Source organism: Mobula birostris, chromosome 18 (genome assembly GCF_030028105.1).
Source record: "Mobula birostris isolate sMobBir1 chromosome 18, sMobBir1.hap1, whole genome shotgun sequence".
Taxonomy (NCBI): domain Eukaryota; kingdom Metazoa; phylum Chordata; class Chondrichthyes; order Myliobatiformes; family Myliobatidae; genus Mobula; species Mobula birostris.
This window is the reverse complement of record NC_092387.1, coordinates 35686226-35712140: the sequence shown is the minus strand read 5'-3', so window position 1 is coordinate 35712140 and position 25915 is coordinate 35686226. Positions and strand designations below refer to the sequence as shown.

General features: G+C 42.7%; 1 protein-coding gene across 2 annotated transcripts in view; it reads right to left on the bottom strand.

The window, feature by feature from the left end:
- The window catches only part of bmpr1aa (bone morphogenetic protein receptor, type IAa), a 273301-nt gene that overhangs the window by 91287 nt on the left and 156099 nt on the right, over positions 1-25915 (bottom strand). For both annotated transcript variants that reach the window (XM_072282486.1, XM_072282487.1), the window contains one exon: positions 4145-4341. In XM_072282486.1, coding sequence (XP_072138587.1) covers positions 4145-4211 — 67 coding nt within the window. In that variant the 5' untranslated portion in view covers positions 4212-4341. The remainder of the gene's footprint in view (positions 1-4144; positions 4342-25915) is intronic.

Sequence of the window (25915 nt, the reverse complement as noted above, 5' to 3'; positions counted from 1 at the left end):
TGGCAATCTCATTCTTGCCCTCAGAACCTTCTGTCCATTCCCCTAACTAACAAATCCCCTATCACCACTGTGTGCCTCTCCTCTCCCTTCCCTTCTGAGTCACACAGGCAGACTCGATGCCAGAGACCCAACCACTGACTTTTCTCTGTTAGGTCACACCCCCCCACCCCCCACAGTATCCAAAGTCTGTTTTTGAGGCCACAGGGGTACTATGCATTAGCTCCTTATCCCCCTTCCCCTTCATGACTGTCACCCAGTTTCCGGTGTCTTGCACCTTGGGTGCAACTACGTCTCTATATGTTCTATCAATCACCCTTCAGCCTCTCGAATGATCCGGAGTTCATCCAGTTCCGGCTCCAACTCCTTAACGCAGTTTGTTCGAAGCATCAGCTGGGTGCACTCTTGCAGTTGTAGTCATTAGGGACACTGGAGGCCTCCCTGCCTTTCCACATCCTACAAGAGGAACATTTCACTATCCTGCTTGTCATTTCTACTGTCCTAGCTGAGCAAATATAAAGAAAGAAAAAACTTGAGCTTCTCTTTCCTTTTCTTCTCTGAGTGAAGCCTCTCTTCACTAAAGCCTTGAAGAGCTAAAAGCCTCAAGATCACCACCCTATGTCAACTCAGACAATGGCTGCTGTGCTTGCCTCTGTCTTCCTTTAATTTGCTTACTAATCAATCCAAAATGCTGGTTGGTCGCTGGTCAAAGTGCTAAATATTCTTCATGGGTGGCATGCAAAACAAAGTTTTTCCACTGTACTTCTGTGCAAGTTGCAATAATAAACCCATTTACAAATAACAAACAACAGGAATTCTGCAGATGCTGGAAATTCAAGCAACACACATAAAAGTTGCTGGTGAACACAGCAGGCCAGGCAGCATCTCTAGGAAGAGGTGCAGTCGACGTTTCAGGCCGAGACCCTTCGTCAGGACTAACTGAAGGAAGAAGTTAGTCAGTTAGTCCTGACAAAGGGTCTCGGCCTGAAACGTCGACTGCACCTCTTCCTAGAGGTGCTGCCTGGCCTGCTGTGTTCACCAGCAATTTACAAATAAATTATTTTCAGTAGCATCAGCATGCTGTTGACTATACCTCATTGGTAAATTGGTTGATTTGCCATTTAGGTAGTTCATTGGCTTCAGGAAATAAGACAGCAATCAGGAAGAAGCACTTTTCTGAAAAAGTATATTCATTGTGGATGCTGACCAATCAGATTTCAGATTGCCAGTATGATTGCTGAAAGCCAACTCAAAAACATTTTATGTTTGGTTAAACCTCAAACGCTTGTATGCTTTTATACACCAGACAAATAAAGTGATAATGTCACATATCAAAAGTATCTTTATTTACACCCTTTATATTACATAATTTTCCTGATTCAGTATCCCTATGTCCTTATTATACACACAGGCATGTGATAGTGACAGGCTGAAATGAGCTTACATAGAACACGTACACTTACTAGAATCAGAATCAGGTTTAATATTATTGGCATAGGCCTTGAAATTTGGTGTTATGCCGCAACAATACATTGTATTACATAATAAGAAATTAAATTACAGTAAATATATATATTTAAAAAGTTAAATTAAGTAAGTAGTGCAAAAAGAGAAAAAGTAATGAGGTATGGCTCATGGGTTCATTGTCCATTTAGAAATCTGATGGCCAAGGGGAATAAGCTATTCCTGAACTGTAGGTGTGGCTTCAGGCTCCTGTACCTCCTTCCCTGATGTAGCAATGAGAAGAGGACATACCCTGGATGACATAGGTCCTTAATGACGGATGCTGCCTTTATGAGGTCTTGCACCTTGAAGATGGCCTGGATGTTGACAAGGCTCGTGCCCATGATGAAACTGACTGAGTTTAAACCTTTCTGCAGCTTAATTTGATCCTGCGCAATTTCCTACCACCAACTCGCCCCCCCCCCCCCCATGCCAGACGGTGATGCAGCCAGTTAGAATGCTCTCCACGGTACATTGTAGAAATTTGCAAGCATCTTTTGTGACATACCAAATCTCCTCAAACTCTTAATGAAATATAGCCACTATCATGCCTTCTTTGCAACTGCATTGATACAGTATAGATCACCCAGGAGAGATCCTCAGAGATGCTGACACCCAGGATGTTGAAATTGCTCACCCTTTCCACTTCTGATTACTCAATGAGGACTGGTGTGTGTTGCCTTGCCTTACCCTTTCTGAAGTCTACAATCAATTCTTTGGTCTTACTGACATTGAGTGCAAGGTTGTTACTTCTCTCAAAATATTAAAAATCATAAAATTTAATTTCCAGTTCTTTTTCCTCTAAGAATCAAGATGAAATTTCCAAATTAACTATTTCAAAAGCAAACACGGAGGACCCTTGCCAGGGTCAACCCACGAAAAGCAGGAGGTCCCAACAACATCCCTGGACATGTGCTCAAGGAATGTGCTGATGTATTAGCAGATATCCTGACAGACATTTTCAACATCTCCCTTAGTCAAGCTATTGTCCCCAGATGCTTCAAAACCTCCACAATCATCCCTGTAGCAAAGAAATCAGTTGTAGCCTGTCTGAATGATTACCGTCCCGTTGCCCTGACCCCCATAGTGATGAAATGTTTTGAACGGCTTGTCAAGCCTCATATCACAGCCAGCCTCCCCTCATCACTGGATCCTCTACAGTTTGCTTATCGTCCAAATCGCTCTGCGGAGGACGCAATATCCTCCACACTGCACACAATTCTCTCTCACTTGGACAACAAAGACACTTATGCCAGAATCCTGTACATTGATTTCAGTTCAGCGTTCAATACCATCATCCCGCAGACTAGTGGAGAAACTGTCACTGCTTGGCCTTAGCACTGCCATGTGTCGCTGGATTCTGGATTTCTTGACAGAGAGACCACAGTCAGTCTGTGTTGGCAGGAACATCTCTGACTCCATCACACCGAGCACTGGATCCCCACAAGGCTGTGTGCTTAGCCCATTGCTGTTTACACTGCTAACACATGACTGTGCAGCCAGATTCAAGGAGAACCTGATCATTAAATTTGCAGATGATACCACAGCAGGGTGGGGCTCATCAGCAAAAATGATGAAACTATGTACAGGGAGGAGGTCAAACACCTAGAGAGCTGGTGCAGGGATAACAACTTGAAGCTTAATGTCACCAAAACCAAGGAGATGATCATTGATTTCAGCCGGCCTCAGCCTGAGCACACACCCCTCAGCATCAGCGGCTCCACAGTGGAGAGAGTGGAAAACATCAAGTTCCTTGGGGTGCAGATCTCGGACAATCGCACCTGGTCCAGGAACACCACTGGGATTGTGAAACCGGCGCAGCAGAGATTGCACTTTCTGAGGAAGCTTAAACAAGCATCACTCCCCACTAACATCTTAACTACATTCTACAGAGGCGTGGTTGAGAGTGTGCTGACCTTTTGCAACACAACCTGTTACTCCAGCTGCAGTGCTGTCGACAAAAAAGCCTTGCAGAGGGTGGTTAGGGGAGCAGAGAAGGTTATTGGGGTCTCCCTACCTTCTGTCCAAGACCTCTTTCAGAGTCGATGCCTCCAGAAGACACAGTACATCATTAAAGACCCCTCACACCCTCTCCATGAACTGTTTGTTCTTCTGCCATCAGGTAAACGTTACAGGAGCATCAAAACTGAAACCACAAGGCTACTACACAGCTTCCTCCCACAGGCAGTCAGACTGCTAAATAGCTGCTCCACCTGACTCTGCTTTGGACACTTTTAACTTGCACTGGACACTTATAACTGATTTTAACTGACATGTGGCTGTTGTGTTTTACTATTTATTGTTATGTTTATTATTCAGTGTTGCGTTTGTTATGATTGCACTGCCCGTGAGAAACGCTTTCTCATTCTGCCCCGCAGAGCTGATGTATGGTTAGAATGACAATAAAGTTTTTTTGAATTTTGAATCTTTGAATCTTAAAATACAATCTCTGTTTACATCACATTGCTCATATAGTTTTACAGGAACATTTACGAACAGTCTGATAGAGTCACATATGGAGATGTTACATATGTGGGATAAAGCTTTAGAGATAAAATTCCAGATTTTGGTTTAGAAGGCAAATTGAATACTGCCATTGGATATTTATTTAAAATCTCAAAAAAAAACAGGGAACATAACTTACCTTGAATCTGTAGGATCAGTAGTATGTATGCTCCAAAGACTGGAATTGTAACTCTATGGACGGTCATTTCTGCAGTTGTTAGTTTCCTCAGCTCTCCAGTTGAAAATGTATATGGTTTTAGATATCAGATTAGGAGAAAAGGTGGACAAGAAGTTGGCTTCTTTTAATATTCTTTACTTTGGGTGATGTTAACTATCCTGAAAAAAAAAAGCAGCAGGATGAGAAAGATTAGATGCAATTACAATAAAAGTAAACTGAAATTGACATTTCTAATAACATGCCCAGAAAAAGTACATACAGTATTAACTTTTAACTGAAAGCTGAATTTACATTTATAAATAACTAATTGCAAAGTTATCACAACCATAACCCCAGCATATGTCTGTGGCTGTTTTTTTTCCCACTGTAAAAGTAACATTTCAGTCTGAGAATAAATACAATTAATTTTACTGCTGTACCATCAACATTACACACCCTATAAAATACAAGTATAAACTACAGCTTTGTGGTGTTGGGAGTACAGTTTATCACAATTAATATTAACAAGTGTAACTGCATTTTACAAGAACTTGAGACACTGTTTTGTACTTTTAATTGGAAGTAACTCATGACCTAGCTAAATGGCGTCCCACTCCTTCTACCAATTAATAGTCAAAATAATGTATTAATAGCTTATTTTTAAAAAAATGTGCACCCCTCCATTCCCGCCCCCCATTTCTTTTAGATGGAAGATAAATTAACATGAATTGAAAAGGAAAAATATTTAATTTTCCCCACCAACAGAAAAGTAAGTACCCTGTCTCAATCATAAACAAGAAAAAATCTGCAGATGCCGGAAATCCAAGCAACACAAATAAAATGCAGGAGAAACTCAGCAGGTCAGGCAGCCTCTATAGAAAATATAATTGATGTTCCGAGCCAAGACCTAATGTCAACTATACTCTTTTCCATAAATGCTGCCTGCCCTGCTCAGTTCCTCCAGCATTTTGTGTGTGTTGCCCGGTCTCAATGACTACCAACCAGTAGCTTTAATATCAAAGATAATGAAGCACTTTGAAAGATAGATAATTGCTCACTCTTAACTGAAACTACTTCTATAATTCCGATCTGGTAGACCTCAGGTCAGTTAGAACTAGTCAAAATATTTGATCTCCCTGACCCTTAGCACTGTGCTCCCCATGTTCAGTTCCGTTTTACTCCTTGTTTACCAAGGGCAACTAGGGATGGATAATAAATGTTGGCTTAGCTGGCGATGCCCACATCCTGTAAATTAATAATTTTTTAAAAAATGGATGGCTCCTTACAGCACCAACTTAACCTTTAAGTCTGCTTATGATAGTACTGTTATTGGCCCAATCAACAACAATAAGGAAATAAAGTACAGGAAGAAGATTGTGAACCTTGTGTCATGGTTTCAAAACAACAACTTAGATCTTAATGTCAGCAAGAAGAAAGCACTGGCTGTAAACCTAAGAAAGCAGGGATGCAGGTGGGAGATGTCATAATCCTATCCTCATTAACGGGGATTCTGTAGAGATGATTGACATCCTGAAAGTTCCTTCATATCCATTATCACTAGTCACCTCACTTGATCTCTTCACACTAATGAAGTGATCAAGAAAGCATATCAACGAACTTGCTTCCTTTGGCATCAGAAAAGATTCAATAGTCCATGAGGATTGTCTGAAACTTCTACACACGCTACAGGAAGTATTCCAGCAGGTTGCACCTCAGCCTGCTATGGCAATTGCCCTACTCTGGACCAACAGAACCTACAGAGTGACAAATATTGCCAAGTCCATCACAGGCTTGTCACGTTCTTCCAACCAGCTCACTTTCTCAATGCGACGGTTCAGAAAAACTAAATTACCATCAAAAATGTCTGCCACCCTGACCATTATCTTTTCTCCAATATACAGTACCTTCTGGGAGAAGATACAGTAAATCACCCTGAAAGCCTGACATCTAAAATTTAAGAATAATTTCTATCTTAGCACTATCAGACTTCTGACTAACCACTTCCTTCACACACCCTTCCTGGTCGTACTCCACATACTTGTCCTCTTAATTCTACCTCACTCAGTTCTGTAATTGTCACTTTAGCATTTCTTTTTGCACTACTCCTGTTTGTACTACAATCTTTGCACCATCATGCTGGGTTTTTTACCCCCAGCTTGTCATTGTATTTATTGCTGTTTTTATTCTTACAATGTATGCTGTTTACTCTGAGCTTCACATGAGCATTTACCTAGGTAAATGTAAAATATTGCCCTCTACTCTATGCACAGCAGATGGTGGAAAAGACCTATGGTATCAGTCTGCAAGTTACTTGCCAGCTTCTGAACCATTTTCTTAACCTTTTCTGATCCAGATATATTTCCAATCATTGGTGGCTTGGGTATGATGATGACAGGAATCTTGATTCTTTAATAGAAATGGCCATTGCCACCTTCCATCTCATGCCTTAACAATGTCCATGTCTTACTTCATTCAGATTTGGTTGATTTATTTTCTTCATGGATTTTTAAGAACAGACATCTGCAGTAGTCCATCTTGGTCATGCTGGCAAATGTAACAAGCAATTCAGGCCCTGAAATTGAACCATTTTATACTCTCGTATCATTTTACATACACTTGCTGAATCAGAAGCCATTCCTTCATAAGCCATTGTACAAATTTTAAAAATATTTTCAAATGCAATTAAATTATATAACTCTCAAGTATGGACTAATCTCAATGCATTTCAATTCAGTACAGACCTCACTAAAAATATTTTTTTCTTTGCCATAAATCGTTGACATTAATATGAAATTAATTATTTTGCACTTATACTGGTCTTCACAATTTGAAAAATATCTATTAAAGCATCCTTTACCCATTACACCCTTGTTAGAATACAGAACAATACAGCACAGTACAGGCTTTCAGCCCGTGATGTTGTGTCGACCTTTTATCCTACTCCAAGATCAAACAAACCCTTCGCTTCCACACAGCCCTTCATTTTCTTTTCATCCATGTGCCTTTCCAAGAAAATGTCCCTAATGTACCTGCCTCTCCTACCATCCCTGGCAGTGCATTCCACACACCCACCACTCTGTGTAAAAAACACTACCTCTGACATCCCCCCCCCCCCATACTTTTCTCCAATCACCATTCTATCCTGGGAAAAAGGCACCGGCTGTCCACTCTATCTATGCCTCTAATCAAGCTACTAAATCTCGTGTCATCTGCAAACTTACTAACCCACCCTTCCACTTCCTCAATAAAAAAAGACAAAGAACAGAGTCACAGATCAGATCCCTGCAGAACACCACTAGTCACTGACTTCCAGGCAGAATATGCTCAATCTATGACGGCATACTATCTTTTATGATCGAGCCAATTCTGAATCTATGCTGCTAAATTTCCCTGGATCCCATGCCTCCCAACTTTCTGAATGAGCCTACCTTTTCAAATGCCTTTTTAAAATCCACATACAACACATTCCACTGCTCTACCTTCATCAATTTCCTTCTCTAAATGGTTGTAAATCCCGTCTAAGAATGATCTCCAATAGTTGCTCACTACTAATGCAAGACTCACTGGTCTATAATTCCCCAGTTTATCCCTATTACCTTTCTTGAACAAAGGAATAACATTTGCTACCCTCCATTTTTTTGGTACAACTCCTGTGGCTAATGAGGATGGAAAGATCATCTCCAAAGGTACTGCAATCTCTTCCCTCACTTCCCTTGATAACCTGGGGTATATCCTGCACAGCCTCAGAGATTTATTTATCCTAACGCTTTTCAAAGAATCCAGCACATTTGTTTTCGTAAGGTCAACATGTTCAGCACATTTGCCTGTTCTATGCTGTCCTCCTAATCATAAAAGTCCCTCTCACTGGTGAATACTAAAGTATTCACTGAGGACTTCTCCTACCTCTTCCAACTCCAGGCACGTTTCCTCTTATCCCTTACCTTCACTCTAGTCATCCCACTGTTCATCACATATGTGCGAAATGTCTTGGGATCCTCCTCAATCCTTTTAATTCCTCTTCTAGCTCTCCTGAGGTCCTTCTTAAGCTCTTTCAGGCTACCTTAAAACTCTCAAGAACCCTTTCTGATCCTTGCTTCTTAAACCAAGATATGCTTCCTCTTAACTAGACATTGCAAATCTCTTGTCAACCATAATTCCTTTGCCCTAACATCCTTTCCCTGCCTTAAAAGGACAAACATATCCAGAACCCTATGCAAATGCTCCCAAAACCACCTCCATATATCCATTGTGCATTTTATGAGTACATCTGTTCTCAATTTATGCTCCCAAATTGCTATCTAATAGCATCATGATTCACTTTCTCCCAATGATATACTTTCCATATTGTCAGCTCCTATCCCTGCCCAAGACTCTGGTAAAGGTCAGAGTTGTGGTCACTATCTCCAAAATGCTCCCCCACTGAGATCTGTCACCTTAACAGACTCATCACCTAGTACCATTTCCATATGGCCTCTCCTCTAGTCAGTTTGTTCATATTGACTACAGGGATTGAGGCATACATCAATAGAGGAATTGATCATGCAAAAGGAATGTCTTGCCAATTTGAAAACAGCTAATGTCTAAAAACCAAGTCTAAATTCAAATTAACTTTCAGAATATACAATAATCTTGGTCAGTAATTTTGTGTAATTATTTTCTAAATTTGCAGACTATTATCTTTACAAAATATATACAGTGGATTCTGGTTAATAGGGCTGTCAGATAATTAGTGCAGCTGCTTATTTGGGACAACTTTTAAAGAACAAAAGCAAATTTAAAAAATAGCAGGGATTCCCTTTGTTTATTTTGTACATTATGTCGCTTAATGGGGGCAGGCGACTATTGCTGAACATTTTCTAACTGGCATCAGTCACATACAAGTCTTTAGACACTACACCATACTTAGAACAAACAGTTTTTAAATAGTATCATTTGTGTGTTGGTGTTCAAAAATCAGTTGATTTTTGTCACTGATAATTGACAAACTATAAAGAGTAAGACAATTCAGAACTGTTTAGCTCACTGAGATTGGAGATGCCAGAAACGGCTGGGAGTGATTTCATTACTTTAACAAGTTAGAAGATACGAAAAATTTGAAGGTATTGACAATCATCTTGAATGTTACAATGAATATGAAGATCTGGAGGATGTAATCATTGAAGGCAATGTTTGAAGGCAGTCCACTATCTGCACTAGGTGTTAGCACTGATTTTGTACAGTCAACCAAAAGAACATGCCAGTGTAAACTGAATGATTTCCTCTGTAAACTATCAGGAGTTAGTACACAGGTTTATAGTACTAAATAATTTTGGTAGTGCTCTAATTTATTCTTTTTTATTTAAATACATAATTTGTTACTCAGTTTGTCTTTTTTAATACCCTTTTAACTATTTACATGAAACTTTGGCTAATTGGGGCAGATGTTTAACTGGGCCAGAATGTACTGGTCCCAATGTGTCCCAATTAACTGTAATCCACTGTAATCTAATCTTTAGGAAGCAAGACTTAATGAATTATCCAACATATCATTTACTTGTGAAAAGCAGAATCATTAATTTTGGAAAATACTAGACACCGGGGTGACCCATTGGGGTACCCTTTGAGAGAAGGGTAGTGCAGTCTGATGTGACCAGAATGAACATTAAATTTTCCTGAATGCTATTGGTACTGCTTTGCTTTGGAAACTGAAGCAGAAAACCTCAGTTTATTAAAGAAGAACAACGCATAGCAAAGCAAATATAGCTGTTCCTCATTTAATGAAGGACACTTTTGATGGCATCATTTCTGGTTTATCTGCCACCCTTGTGGCTCTCCTCATCATTCTGGAGATGAGCAGCCCTTTCATCCCCCGTCTCTTCATCTCTTCTGCTGTTTGGTGTTTGTCTCTGATCCGGGAGACGTGCATGCCTCTCCTCCTCTGTCTCTTCTTCTCTCGTCTTTTATTTGTCTTGACTCTTTGATCCTGGAGTTGTGCGGCCCTGGCTTCATCCAATTGTTGTTCTCTCCCTCTCCTTGCTACTTCCCGACGATGTTTGGCGTCATCTCTTGACTATAATGTCCCCCTTCCCTTTCCACTAGGCATAATTAGGCTATTTTTTTTTTACCCTAATGCTGGATAGAAGATACAAAGCACTAACACCAAAGGATGCTGATTATTCTTGATGATGTGGTTGGCGCTGTCCTAAATGGACATGTTATAGTCACCGCTGTCCTTTGACTGCAGCAAAGGGTTTTATGGGTGTCTCGAAGTACATCATTACAATAAGATTTAATTATCTCTTATTGATGGATGGCAGTTAGATCTGTCCCAAACCTGCACATGCTGATGGTGATTAGCAGAATGTGATCCCTCGAAATAGAGCTGGCCTGCCCTTTTGCTCCGGTAGGTGTCGCTGCTGAAACTGGCTGTGCGCATGCGTCAGGCTGTCGCGTCCCGATTTCCATGATGGCCGATCGGGTCTCGGGTGAAAGCCAGCCTGTTGATTTTTGGCGAATGAGCAATTTTATATGAATATATAACCCTGAACTTTGCCTGCATTCTGTAAGTCACACCATTTTAATTCGATTTAGCCAAAAAAAGTGCCGTTGTAATGCACCGTTTGTGCTAACTGGAGGTCACAAACAGACAGACACAGCATGAGAATTTTAGTAGTATATAGATTAAGAATCTTCAAGTAGCTTTTCAAAAAACTCATTCACGTAGCTCAATCAATGCAGTACATTTAGATCAATGTAGCATATTTAATACATTAATGATCTTTTGGATATTAAGTAAATAAAGCCATTAATTCAGGAGTACAGCAGAGGTAAAAAATGACATAATCTAACTGAAGAATGGAACAGATACAAAGGCAATTACAGCAAGCGAAATAAATGCTGAAATTAAACATGAAGAAATGAAAAAAGTGGCATAAGGACAACACTCACTTCTCTTTCTTCTATTTGTACTCCAGAATGCATTTTACCTCAATATATTTTGAAAGGGATACATAAAATTTGAATGGTGATTAGTAATGTACAATAAGACAAATGAAAATTCCTTGATGCTGCCAGTCTTCACTCTAGTCATGTAAATTCCTTCATTCTCTCACTCCTTGCTCTATTTCCACGCATTCATGTAACCTGACACCTCTAATTTTTGCTTTTATTTTAGATTATTAACCAAATAACTTGTTTCATTTTCAGTGCAGATCCTACTGCATGTTCCAAGTATAGCCAGGATCTTCTGCTTTTTATTTCAATTTTTCAGAATCTGTGATACATTATTTTTGTATTATAGTTGGGTAATTCGAATCATTGACATGGTTTAGTTAGGGAAACTTGGCAGACACTTGCAATATTTTTTCCAAAAATTTGTTATGTCTTCATCCGCTAATCACAAAACTGACATTAATCAATTGGCATCATCAGCAGTTGGATCTCACTGAGATGTAGTTAATAGTGCTCCAGACCTGGGTACCAACCTGATCTCTGGTGCTGTTTGAGAGTAGCTTACACTTTCTCCTTGTGACTACAAAACTTGCATTTCAGTGCCCCAGCTGTTACCCCCATCCTAAAAATATATTGATTGCTGAGTTAAATGACTATTATAAGTTGTTCTCGGTGTGCAGATGAGTTGTAGATCTTGTGCAGGTGGGAGGAATTGCTTTGAATGTGGAGAGGAAATCGGTTAGGGTGCACAGTGAAGCTCAGCATTATTTCAACATGCTCTATCACTCTACAACTTGCCACTCCAGTCATGCCAGGGCAGCTATTTTATCCTCACCTACAGGTATCACAGGTGGAAGAAATCTCAACTTGCAGATAGGATTGCTTGGCAAATGAATGCCTTTTTGTAGAAAGGGATCATTTTTAGCTTGCTGAAAAACACAAAGTCCAATAGATTTATCACTCTGATAATCATTCTGGTGCTTGTATTAAGCACCTAAAAATCAAAAGCCAACAGACAACTGGAGACCCAACAACCAAACAATAATTAACCAAATTCAAGTCTTGTCACAGGATTACACCCTTCAAAGAACATTCTTGTGTAGTTCTTTTTAAGATGGAGTACAGGTGGAACAATGTGTACAGACTTTTTTTTACTTCCAATTATTTTTTAAGTAAAGCTCTACCACATACGTCAAACAGTAAGGTTTACTTCCATCCCCCCATAACGCACATCCATTAGTAAATTTCAAATAATTCAATCAGGAGAATGGAGAATCCAACTTCAATTATGTTCTCTCATTACAGAAATATGGATTACGAGGATTAATGGTGTTCACAAATAAATTAGATGGTAAAGACTGAAACAATCTCTGTAATTAAAAGATTAATGCAACACAAAGGAGATTTGTGTTAAGATGAATAGAAAATGGACATTGCCTTTCTTTGACCTCTTGATTCTCAGGGCTCGACCTACTGACCTAGCAGCCTGGTGCTATTATTTTTGAATGGCTAAACATGTCAAAGGTATTTCTAAAAGGATGAGCTGTAATTGCCATCAGTAGTCATTTCCACCATTAATAACTTGATCTGAGTGTTCATTGGGAATGGCGAATTTTACTTTAATTGTTGTTCTGAACACTATTCATGAGAATGACAAATTAGTGGGACAGTGGGAAAAGCTCAAGTCACATCTTATTTTCACAAGTAGAAACAACCCATGACCTATGGCCTAGTTTTCACATATCCATGGCTTCTGGATGATGAAAGGCTCCCTACAGCAAAGAACTGACAACAAAACTCTTCAGAGGAGAACAAAGTCAGTGTCTCAAATGAAGGCAGTGACAGATCCCCATGTCAGCTATTAAAGACTACTACAGGACCATTTCCAAGAAGTTAATACATACAGCACTGTGAACCAATCACATTGTTATCTGGAGGTAGTGTATACTGGACTGTAAATTCAGGTCAATCTATTTTTATTGTCTCTGCTTGCAAGTAGATATTTGTACAACAATTACTCTCTCCTTCCTGCTCTGAACTGTAATACAATACAGTTACAGGAACATATGGTTGAGCAAAGTGTGTGCAATGTTTAACTTGGAACTTCAATTGCATTTGGAATTCATTGAAAGTCCTGCAGAACTGCAACCCTTAAAAATAAAAATTTCAATCCAGGATTCTCTACAGACAGAACTACTCATAATTATTTTTAAATAAACACAATACTACACACAAGTTAAAGAGCTACTGAACAATTTGAATATAAAAGATGACATCCTAGTCTTTAAATATTGTTTTAAAGAATCTCAGAGGCAAACAATATTGTCAAAATACTAAAACTGCATTTTGTCAATTAGTACCTAAGTTATGAGTGAGAAAATTGTACTTCTTTTGAAGTAAAATGTGTATGTAAAGACACAGGATAATCAGAGCACTAATCAGCGACTCAGCCCTCAAATTTGCACTGCCTTTAAATATCTTAACTGGTCAGTGCAAGTTTCATCTCCTCTCTGTGCCAGTTCTCCATAGCCCTGATCTTCTAAAAATATATCTACTTTTGATAAATGTCTAAAGATCTAGGATGTGAAAGTTCAGAGAATGAAGCAGAGAGATCAGGGAGCATGTCTTATTAAAAAAAAGTTGAGCGGGCTAGGGCTTTTCTCTTTGTTACGAAGATGGTGGAGGCAGATATATTAGGATCATTTAAAAGACTCTTAGATAGGCACATGGATGAAAATAAAATGGAGGGCTATGTAGGAGGGAAGTGTCAGGTTGATGTTGGAGTAGATTGAAAGATAGGCACAACGTGTTGTACTTTTCTGTGACAAAGTACAAATGGTTGGAGGAGGGTGGCAGTGTAAAATAAAACAAAATCATTTTCCCCTTTTCCTGGAGAAAGCAATTACCAAAAAAAGTTAATGTTACATGCAAAACCAGCAATGAATCCTTCACTTCAGCACAGCAAGAGTGCAATGATCGCTAGGATTAACTGCCACATGGTAAATCTTGAAATCTTCCAGCAAGAACAATGAAGAAAACTTCACACCATGTATGAAAAAATATATTTTCTCACAAATCAATATTACTAAAGGGTTAAGGTTGGATGAAGTGAACTTGTATCCTTACAACTAATACAAATGTATTGGCAGGTGTAAAATGTATATAACCATTTCCTAGAAATTGAATAGTCAATTAGCACTGTATTTATTATTACCCTGTACACCCTTTCCTCTGAGATTCATATGAACAAGGAATTTCATTGCATCCTGGTATATATGACAATGATCTAATCTACCTGCTTTAGCATGTGATGAAAAATGCATACATTTTGCAGTAAAGCCATTAAAACAATTATTTATTCAGAATTGTGTAGCTCAGGAAATTCCACTTGCAGTTAGAAGTATGCCATTTTTTTTTAAAGCTTGTTTAGCATGTTGCCAAGAGAAAATGGGCTACATATTTGCACTTAAGTGAACTTGTTGGTGACTTTCACTGGGTCAGGTTTTTGGACCACTAATACAACTATCTATCATTTATATTCTGCTTTAGAAACCACAAGCAGCTGCTACTGACACAGAGGACTTCCTACACATGTCTTTGGGCAAGGTTCACTACCATTTCTATCCTTACCAGAGGTACTTCTCTAGTGATCCTGCTCTGCAAATTGAAGCATCAAGTTAAACAGACCAGGGCAAACAATCCTGGCAAACAGCTCACATCTGGTCTCTATTTCTCACACTCCTACCTCCAAATCTTCAAACAGCAACGGACTCCGAGGAAAAGATTTGCAACGTGAGGCTCATCTGCGTCTTAGATCTAACATTTTGTGAAAAGAATTATTTCTACATATTAGTGTCTGAAACGTGTTGCCTCTTGACCCAACAGCACTTTCATTCTGCATCATGCCAAATAATGCCATATTTCTGAGCTTTCGACTCACAACAGCATTAGGCAAAGACCAGAAGGCCAAACAGCACTATACAGTCTTCTCAAAGGTTCTGGGATAAGGATTTATATAAATACAATCAGGTGGTGCTTCTGTCAGTAAAATCTATCCATCCTTAGATGGTCCATATTGCACTACCCTGTGGGCTGAATCCTGAGGAATTAGTACTATTCTAATCTGGTTTGGCTCCTGTTCATTTTATAGCAAATGCAACTGATGATTACAATGATTTTCATCAGCTAGCTACTTTGTGGATAAGCCTCAAGATTCAAAGGAAGAAGCAGCAGAAAGTTCAACAGATATGCTCAAAATTACAAATGGCTTTGTCATACCTAATGAAGAGAAACTGTTCCTGATGAGGGAATTTGAAAATGTAAAATGCAGTAAAACAACCAAAGTGGATTTTTTTTTAAATTGTGAATTTAGATGCTCTAAGCTGCCTGAAAGGATGGGAACAGATTCAACAGTAAATTTTAAATAGTGATTACATACATATTTGAAAAGGGAAACCTTTTAGGACAAAGAGGTTTATTTTTTCTCATTAGTAGATCCTTGTAAATACCTTCTGGAATCCATTCCTATAACATCCAGCCACATTGGAGTAATGCTCAAAAAATGAATTAAGTTAAACATGGATTTCCTGTTCAAATAAACGCTGGTTCTTTGATCATAAATGTTCAAATGCTTTGCTACCATGTTACTAATGATGGATTTCAGCAGCTTCCTTGTAACAGATTTACAATCAACTAGTTTTCCACATTTGCTCTCAAGAAAGAGATACTTTAGTAATTCCCAATAAAATGGACTTCTGCTTTGTGTTCTTTCTTGCAAAAATTGTATACGATTTATTTGTTTTTTGACCGCTCAAAAAAAGCAACAAAACAGACTTTTTAACATCATAAGCCAGCTGGTTGTTGTTATGTCTCCCGCTCGCTGTGAAAATGGGGGACACCTCCCTCTCCCTTGCCAGGGAGAGAGAGAGCCTGTGGGTTGCTGAATGCTGGATGAATTATGATAGTCTTTGGGGTAACTGCAAGGTGTGTACCTTTACTATCGCTTAGCTCATATTTCTGCTCGGTAGCAGGTGCACTTTTTGTTTTGCCGGTGGGGGGGGGGGGAGGATTGTTGCTCGCTGCCACTTACGCATGGGAGGGGGGAGCTGTGGGGGGACTTTGGGGTTCTCACGTTTAACTGTCATTCATTCTTTGGGGCACTTCTGTTTTCATGGATGTTTTGCGAAGAAAAAGCATTTCAGGATGTATATTGCATACATTTCTGACATTAAATTGAACCTTTGAACGCTGCTTATGATGCTTTGTGCCTGTGATGATCTGCAAGAAAGTTTTTCATTGCACTGTGCATAGAACAATAAACAGTGACTTTGAAAAGATCACACACAATTTCCACACTTATTTTAATACCTTGGGATGTAAATAATCAGTTATTGCTCTCTAATCTCTATTTTATTTACATACAGGTCCCATCCAACTTACAAACTTACTGATATGTCAAATTGAGTTTATTGTCATAAGCACAAGGCTATAGGAGGTACAATACCTGCCCTTTTATCTCATCTTTTGCACCATTCATAGACACAAACCATTTTTTTCCAAGTGAAAAAGCAATTCACTTGCATTTCTTTCAAATCAATGTACTACATTTTGTGCTAAGAAAATGTTCTCTTCTACACTGTACAACCGATTTCACATTAGGTCACTACTTCACAGAACATCTACAAGAGTGTCCCTGAGCTAATTCTCTAGCCCTTCCCCATTCCGAACACTCTGACTCTGGCTCCTTAAATTGCTCATGAGTTCAAGGAACAGTGCCATTACAATCCTCAAGACTCAATATTGAATAAAAAATTTTCAGATGATTAGCCTTTCCAGTTTGTGCTCAACTTGGCCAGTTTGGATGAAATAGCATCAGTAATGTTAGTTTAGATTTTCATAGCTCCAATAACTATAATGTTCTGTGTTCTCAGATGTAGCAATGTTTTACTTTTGATTTTTTCCACTCCATCCCTCCATAGTCTTCATTCCCTCCTCGTTCGTGTTCTCTCTCTCTCTCTCTCTCTCACACACACACACATAAAGAACAGTTACAATTAACAAGCTGTCACCATCTCTCTCAACTGGTATCACCACCATCTGTATCCCTCATTCTTTCTAGGTTGCCACACTATTATACACATTCCTTCCCCTGCCCCTTTACTGCTCCCCCCTTTCCTTTAATTTAAACCAACTGTTCGATTTTTCCTAATTCTGATGAAGACTCATTATGCTCATCTGTTAACTTTTTGTTTCTTTCTCCAGAGACACTGGTTGACTTTCAGAGTACTTCCAGCATTCTGTTTTTATAATGGCTGTGACCAGTACACAGAGTCAATTTCAGCTACCTGTATTTTCAATAAACTAGACAAATATCAGTGTTTAGTTGGCATCTGACTGCATCATCATTAATCAGGTCTGTAGACAAGTTATACATAATATACTTCTCAATTTGTTTTCTACATATTTTAAACAAGACATTTCATAGAAATCAAACTAGCACTTTTTCTACCTTACTTTTGTGCCGAGCCTTAAGAAGCAGGTAACACCACTGTTGCTGGTAGAACCTTCGCTGGCAAAGAGGTATACAGGAGTGAGGTACATTCACTGGTTGAGTGGTGTCACAACAACAATCTGACACTCATTGTCATCGAGACCGAGAAATTGATTGTTGACTTCAGGAACAGGAAGTTGGAAGAACACATACCAGTCGTCATTGAGGAGTCAACAGTGGAAAGGGTGAGCAGCCTTTCCTGGACAGCAACATCTCAGAGGATCTGTCTTGAGCTCAACATATTGATGCAATTAGAAGGCAGCACACCAGCAGCTGTACTTCATGAGGTCTTTGAGAAGATTTGGTATGCCAAAGGCTCTAGTAAATTTCTATACATGTACAGTGGAGAGCATTCTGACTGGTATGGAGGCTCCCAAACATCGACCACAAGAGGCTGCAGAGGGTTGTAGACTCAGCTAGCTTCATCACAGGCACAATCCTTCCTGCCACCAAGAACACCTTCAAGAAGTGGTGCCTCAAGGCAGAGGCAACCAATATTAAAGACCCTCAGAATCTGGGACATGCCCTCATTGTGTAGAGGTGATGGTAGAAGAGCCTGAAGACCCATACTCAATGTTTTAAAAAGCTTTTTCTCTCCTGCCATCAGATTTCTGACCAGACCATGCACCCTTTAACACTACCTTGTAATTTGTCTTTTGCACTACAGGTGTCCCCCGGTTTTCGAGCGTTTGCTTTACGAAACCTCACTGTTACGAAAGACCTACATTAGTTCCCTGTTTCCGCTAATAGAAGGTGTTTTCACTGTTACGAGAAAAGACAGCGCGCGGAAAAAAAAATCAGCGCGCGATAAAAGGCAGCACGCGCCCTGAGCAGCCGCTCCCCCCGGGATTCGGAACGGCATCTAGCCGGCATTACTTAAACACGTGCCTGTGAGCAGCCGTTTGCAAGTTGAGTTCTAAGGTATCGGAAAAGCCTAAAAGAGCTCGTAAGGGTGTTACACTTAGCGTAAAACTAGACATAATTAAGCGTTTCGATCGTGGTGAACGAAGTAAGGACAAAGTGAGTTTGGCTTGTGGAGGTTGACGAAGATGATGTTGAAGAGGTTTTGGCATCCCATGACCAAGAACTGATAGATGAAGAGCTGATGCAATTAGAAGGGGAAAGGATAACAATCGAAATTGAATACAGTAGCAAATGGACCGAAGGCGAAGTCATCCAGGAACTGAGCGTGAAGCAACTGCGTGAGATTTTCGCTGCAATGATAAAGTAAAGCACAACTTTAATTTTAAACGGGTACGTCGGTTTAGGGGATATTTGCAGGATGGTTTGAGTGCTTACAAAGAACTGTATGATCGAAAAATGCACGAAGCTCAGCAGTCAAGCAAGCCTTCCTCATCAGCCACAGCAGATGATGAACCTCGACATTCGACACGGAGGTGGGCAGTCATAGGAGACGATGGGCTGCCTGCCCTAATGGAAACAGACAACGATGAAATGACACCCCAGTGTCCCACCACCCCAAACCCCGGGCCCCAGACAGATACCGATTCGCGGAGAATGCAGCGGTAGCCGGGCGGCACACAGCACATCTTTAAGAAAAAAGCTGAAATAAACATGCTAATTAATTAGGTGCGGCCCAGATCAGAGGCGATTTGCTGACGGCGCTTGCATGAGATTTTCGCTACGGAGAACAGTGCAGGCAATCGCTGTAGAGAAGTATTTCTAATTTATATAGGCTGTGTATTTATCATATCATTCCTGCTTTTATTATCTGTTACTGTTATTTTAGGTTTTGGGTGCTATTTGGCATGATTTGATAGGTTATTTTTGGGTCTGTGAATGCTCACTAATTTTTCCCATATAAATAAATGGTAATTGCTTCTTCGCTTTACGACATTCCGGCTTACGAACCGTTTCATAGGAACGCTCTACCTTCGGATGGTGGGGGAAACCTGTATTTATTTTGTAACTTTAGTAATTTTTATGCCTTGCACCATACAGCTGTCGCACAACTGCAAATTTCATGACATATGTCAATGATAATAAACTTGATCTTGAAGCTACTTATGACCTTACTATGAGAAATATGGACGTAGTGCTGTGAAAACTGAAAATATCTACCTAGTTGGTGCAAGGACTAACGCATCGGAGATTACTGTTTCAGAATTATCTAGTGATGTTATGCTGCTATTTCAAACAAAGGTGTACAATCACACATATTAAGAAAAACTGGAATCTGGCAAAAGAGCGAGAGGTGATAGAGTAGAAAAATATTCTAAAATAAGTAACAGATGCCTAAAGCTGCTACTTTTTAAATAAAAAATTTCAAAGATTTAAAATAATGGTTCTTCATTCATTTCCTCAAAGACAGAAGAAGTGTCTGAAAAGAGGATGCTGTCCAAGTTGCATGCCATCTTGGACAATGTCTCCCATCCACTACATAATGTACTGGTTGGGCAGGAGTACATTCAGCCAGAAACTCATTCCACCAAGATGCAGCACTGAGCGTCATAGGAAGTCATTCCTGCTTGTGGCCATCAAACTTTACAACTCCTCCCTTGGAGGGTCAGACACCCTGAGCCAATAGGCTGGTCCTGGACTTATTTCTTGGCATAATTTACAAATTACTATTTAATTATTTACGGTGCAACTGTAACGAAAACCAATTTACCCCGGGATCAATAAAGTATGACTATGACTAAGAGTACAAACTTGCCGAAGCTTCTTCAATAGCACCTCCCAAGTCCACAATGTTGAACATGTAAAGAGTCAGAGGAACAGGAAACACGGGAATGCCAACACCAGATACTGTAGTCTAGTGATACCCAATCTCCGGGCTGCGGACCGATACTGACCCGTGAAGCATGCAGGGGTGCAGCGGTAGCCGGGATGCACCCAGCACATCTTTAAGAAAAAAGCCGAAATAAACAAGCTAATTAATTAGGTTCCGCCTGCACGTAATTAATTAGCTTGTTTATTTCAGCTTTTTTCTTAAAGATGCGCTGGGTGCGTCCCGGCTACCGCTGCACCGTTGCATGCTTCGCAGCCCGGTATCAGTCCGCAGCCTGGAGGTTGGGGACCACTGCTCTAGTCTAAGCCATACACAATTCTAACTCGTAGACCCATTGCCATTCCTACATCATTGCCGGGTTAAAAAAAAAAATCTCCTTACTGAATATCACTTTAAAAAGTACATTCATTGTCGAAACTGCAGCTGTTTAAGGCTCACCACTGCTTTTGCATGGATAAATGCATGGGAAATAAATGCTAGTCCTGCTAGACCTGGCCACATCCCATAAATTAAAAACAAACATAATAGGTCATATGACCTGGCTATAGTTCTACAAATGAAATGATACCCTGAGCTTTAACAAAAAGCTCTTTATTCTGCAGGATGGGAAGCTATTCAACATGATGTATTGCTATTTTAATTTCTTTGAAAATACAGGAAGATAGCATTCCTGGACTGTGCTAAGTTACCCCTTCAAAAAGGGCATTAGCTCCATCTTCTTCAGTAAAGTGGATGGGAAAAGATTGAAAAACACCTATTGCTATCTCTTATCCCTTGTAGGCCAGATTCAAAGCTTTGAATATGCCACCTGTAAAAACAGCTAGCCAATACTCACGTTTTAAGGCTTAAGTATGTATGACAATGTGACAAGTATCCGTAGTTGCCAATGCATCTAGAACCAAGTGAGTCACCTCCTACAAGAATAGAAGGAAAATAATTCTAAACTATTGAGGTGACAGTATGGGGTAGGTGGGGAAGGTAATATTTACCTGATTGAGATAACAGTCATTTGTATTCGTGGTGAAAGAACAGGAATTGCTCTGATGGTATAACCTAATGGAAGCCTTCAACTATGTATTCATCAACACATACATTTCAATATTTATTCTTGTTGAGTCATGAACCTTACCCACTTTATACCTAATGCAGATCCACAACTCATTTACAGATATTTTTTTTATTTCAGAATATACTTTATTCAAAAGTAAATATATAAAATAAACCATTCAATAACTTTTCATCCTTTACATACGTTTCCATTATAGTCAGTACATATCCGTATTTATAGCCACCCACGTGGCACTCCAGTAGTTCAGTTTACCATATCATTGTTGAGGGTATACTCCCCGCCCCCCGACCCCTCCCACGGGTGGAGAAACCTATACTGTGGTCCTTCCCCACCGGGCCCTTGCGGTGGCTGCACCGAGTTTCAGTGCGTCCCTCAGCACGTACTCCTGCAGCCGAGAATGTGCCAGTCGGCAGCATTCTCCCACGGACATCTCCATGTGCTGATAGATCATCAAGTTTCGGGCCGACCAAAGAGCGTCTTTCACTGAGTTGATGATCTGCCAGCAGCACCGGATGTTGGTCTCCGTGTGCGTCCCCGGGAACAGCCCATAGATCAGAGAGTCCTCTGTTACGCAGCTGCTGGGGATAAAACGTGACACAAGCCCGTCCATCCTCCTCCACACCCTCTTTGCGAACTGGCAGTGTGCAAAGAGGTGGGTCACAGACTCCTCCTCACTGCAGTCCTCCCGTGGGCAGTGGGGTGCGGAAACGACATTCCGGGCGTACAGGAGGGCTCTGACTGGGAGGGCCCCTCTCACCGCCAGCTAGGCGAGGTCTTGGTGCCTGTTGGTGAGATCTGACGATGAGGCATTTTGCCAGATGAACTGGACAGTCTGCTCAGGGAACCACCCCACTGTGTCCATCACGTCCTTCTCCTGCAGTGCCTGCAGGACACTACGTGCCGACCACTGCCTGATGGCCCTGTGGTCAAAGGGCATTCTCCTGGAAGAACTTTGCTACGTAGGACAGGTATGCCGGCAACGACCAGCTGACTGGGGCGTTGCGCGGAAGTGGGGCCAGACCTATCCTTCGTAGCCAGGGCGACAGGTAGAACCTGGGCACATAGTGGTACTTGGTGCCCACATACCTGGGTTCTACACACAACCTGATGCAGCCACATACGAAGCTGGCCATCAGGGTGAGGGCGACATTGGGGACGTTCTTGCCCCCGTTGTCCAGGGACTTGTGCATGATGGTCCATCTCACCCGCTCCATCTTGGATCCCCAGACGAATCTGAAGACAGCCCAGGTGATTTCCAAGCTGTAGGAGCAGGGGAAGGGCCAGACCTGCGCCAATTACAGCAGCCCTGAGAGCACCTCACACCTGATGACCAGGTTCTTGCCCGTTATCCACAGGGAGCGTCCTCCCCACAGTCCCAGTTTCTGTTTCACCTTGGCAGTCCGCTCCTGCCAGTTTTTGCTGCACGCCTCAGCCCCTCCGAACCAGATCCCCAACACCTTCACGTGGTCAGACCTGATGGTGAAGGGGATGCTGGATCGGTCGGGCCAGTTGCCGAAGACCCTGACGCTAGCTCGAACTGTTCGCAGGTGCCAATCAACCTGCAAACTGACCTCGGATCAGAGCAGAAGACGGCAACGTCGTCCATGTACAGGGAGGTTTTCACTTGGGTCCCTCCACTGCCTGGCAGCGTCACCCCTCTTATGCCCTCATCTCTCCTGATGGCTTCCGCAAAGGGTTCTATGCAGCAGACAAACAAGACAGGGGAGAGGGGACAGCCCTGCCTGACTCCAGACCTGATGGGGAAGCTGTCTGTTTCCTACCCATTGACCTGGACTGCACTACGGATGTCTGTGTAGAGCAGTCTAATCCAATTCCGGATTCCCTCCCCAAATCCTATTTTAGAGAGCACGTCCGCCATGTACGTGTGCGATATCCTGTCGAAGGCTTTCTCCCGGTCCAAGCTGACCAGGCAGGTGTCCACCCCCCTGTCCTGCACGTAGGCGATGGTGTCCCTCAGCAGCGCGAGGCTGTCTGAGATCTTCCTGCCCGGTACAGCACAGGTTTGCTCTGGGTGGATCACCTGTCCCAGAGCAGACTTGACCCTGTTGGCAATAGCCTTGGGCAGGATCTTGTAATCCACATTCAGGAGAGAGATGGGTCTCCAATTTCTAATGTCCTCCCTTTCCCCCTTCTGCTTGTAGATGAGGGTGATGATGCCCTTCCTCATGGACTCAGATATACTGCCGGCCAGAAGCATAGCATTGTACACTTCCAGCAGGTCTGGGCCCATCCAGTTCCACAGAGCCGAGTACAACTCAGCCGGTAAGCCGTCACTTCCGGGAGTCTTACCCGACCCAAAGGAACGGATGGAGCCTGTCAGCTTGTCCAAGGTCAGTGGCTGATCCAGACTCTCCTGCTTGCCGTCGTCTAAGACCTGTGTGATAGATGACAGGAAGTTGCGAGAGGCTGTGGATTCTGTGGCCTTTTCGTCGTACAGACCGGCATAGAAGGACTTGCAGATCCTCAGTATGTCGGTCTGCGAGGACGCGACTGAGCCGTCCTCTTCCTTAAGGTTGTGGATCACAGAGCTCCCCCTGTGCACCTTTTGGAAGAAGAAGCGTGAGAACGTCTCGTCCTGCTCCACGGTTTGGACCCTTGATCGGAAGATGATCTTGGAGGATTCCGCGGCGAGATGCTGGGCTTGCCGGCGCTTCACCTCTCGCAATTCCTCCCTGACATCCACCCCCTTCGACTGCAGAAGGAGAAGTTGCTGCAACTCTGTCTGGAGTTTACGCAGTTCCCTCTGCTCCTGCCTTGCCTTCTGGATACCCTTGCGGATGAAGAACCTCTTAATGTTCTCCTTGGTGGCTTCCCACCAGTGAACCGGGGAATCAAAGAAGGCTTTCAAGGTTCTCCAACCTGTGTACTCCCTCTCTAGTTCCTCGATGTTTTCTGGGGTCAGCAGCTTTACGTTCAGCTTCCAAGTCCCCCGGCCTGCCTTCTGGTCCTCCCGTAAGCGACAGGTGGCTCTCAGAAGGCAGTGGTCAGAGAAGAACACCGGCGTGACGTCGGTGGACCTGACCGTGAGGGACTCAGACAGGAAGAGGAAGTCGATCCGGGAGTGGGCTGAGCCGTCCGATCGTGTCCAGGTGGCTTGCGGCTGTGCTCTACCTGTGGGGGTGCCAAAGGCGTCGCGCAGCTTGGTTGTCTTCACCGTTTCCCTCAGGAGTCTAGAGGTACTGTCCAGCCTGCCGTCGGCGCTGCCGGGTCCTCCAGCCGCATCAATGGTGCAGTTAAAGTCTCCAGCCAGAACGACCGGCTGGGACGTCACCAGCAGCTGTGGGAGCTGCTCGAAGACGGCCAGCCGCTCGCTCCGCACGAGGGAGGCGTACACGTTGATCAGCCGGAGCGGAGTGCCCCGGTATTTGACGTCTGCTACCAGGAGGCGCCCCGCAACCACCTCTTTAACTTGGGTGATTGAGAAGTTGCCTCCCCGCAGCAGAATCCCCAGGCCGGAAGCGCGACAATCATTGCCCCCCGACCACACAGACAAACCTTTTTTCCACCACCGTGACCACCCCCGGTAGTTACGGAGGTGTGGTAGTCCGCACTCCTGGAGGAAGGTCACGTCGGTCTTTATAGTGTCCAGGTACTGGAGCGTGCTGACGCATTGTCCAGTACTCTTCAAACTTCGCACGTTCAAGCACGCCAATTTAAGGTCTGCCATCATTCAAAGTCTTTTATTTTGGCTGTTCTCCGTCCTCACCCTTGCCATCCTGAGCCTTCATTCCCACCGCCTTTGTGAAGTTTTCCACCTTCTGTGGGCTCAGGTACTGTTGGTAGAACTCCTCCGGGTGTGGCTGTTCTGGTTCTGGGCCCGGGGGGTTGTTGACTTCCTGGGCTGCTTCCCCTTCCGGCTGCTGGGTGCCAGCCGTGGCTCTGCTCCCGGATTCCCGGAGCTCTGTGCGTCTGCTGCTCTCCGCCTCCTGTACTTGGGGGGGTGGCCAGCAGACTTTCTCCCTCCTCTCTCCTCCTCTCCACCTGTTCTGCCAGCCACTTCTTCCGCCGGGGCTGCTGACCTCCCCCAACTCCTTCCTCTTCTGAAGAGGACAGGGTACCAGAGGCTGTGTGGTTCCCTGCCCTTTTCTTGTGTTGCTCTGCCTTCTGTCGCTTGGCCGCCGCCTTTTGGGTCTTTTTGCGTTTCACGACCTTCCATCCGGTTTCCACTTCAGCTCTCCCCTCCTCCATGGACTCCTGCTCGTCATTTGCCTGGTCCTGGAGGGTCTGCAGGGGGGTGGCAGGTCTTGGAGTGCTTGCACCTTCCTCCCTGGTTTCATCGTCCATCCTGTCGGGTGCCTCGTCTGCAGCGCTGGCGGGTACGTCCGAAACTGCCTGGGCCTTTTCAGGGCCAGCACCTCCCCTGGTCGCCTGTGCGTAGGTGCCCCCACGCCTCGGGCAGGCTCTGTACAGGTGGCCAGCCTGTCCGCAAAG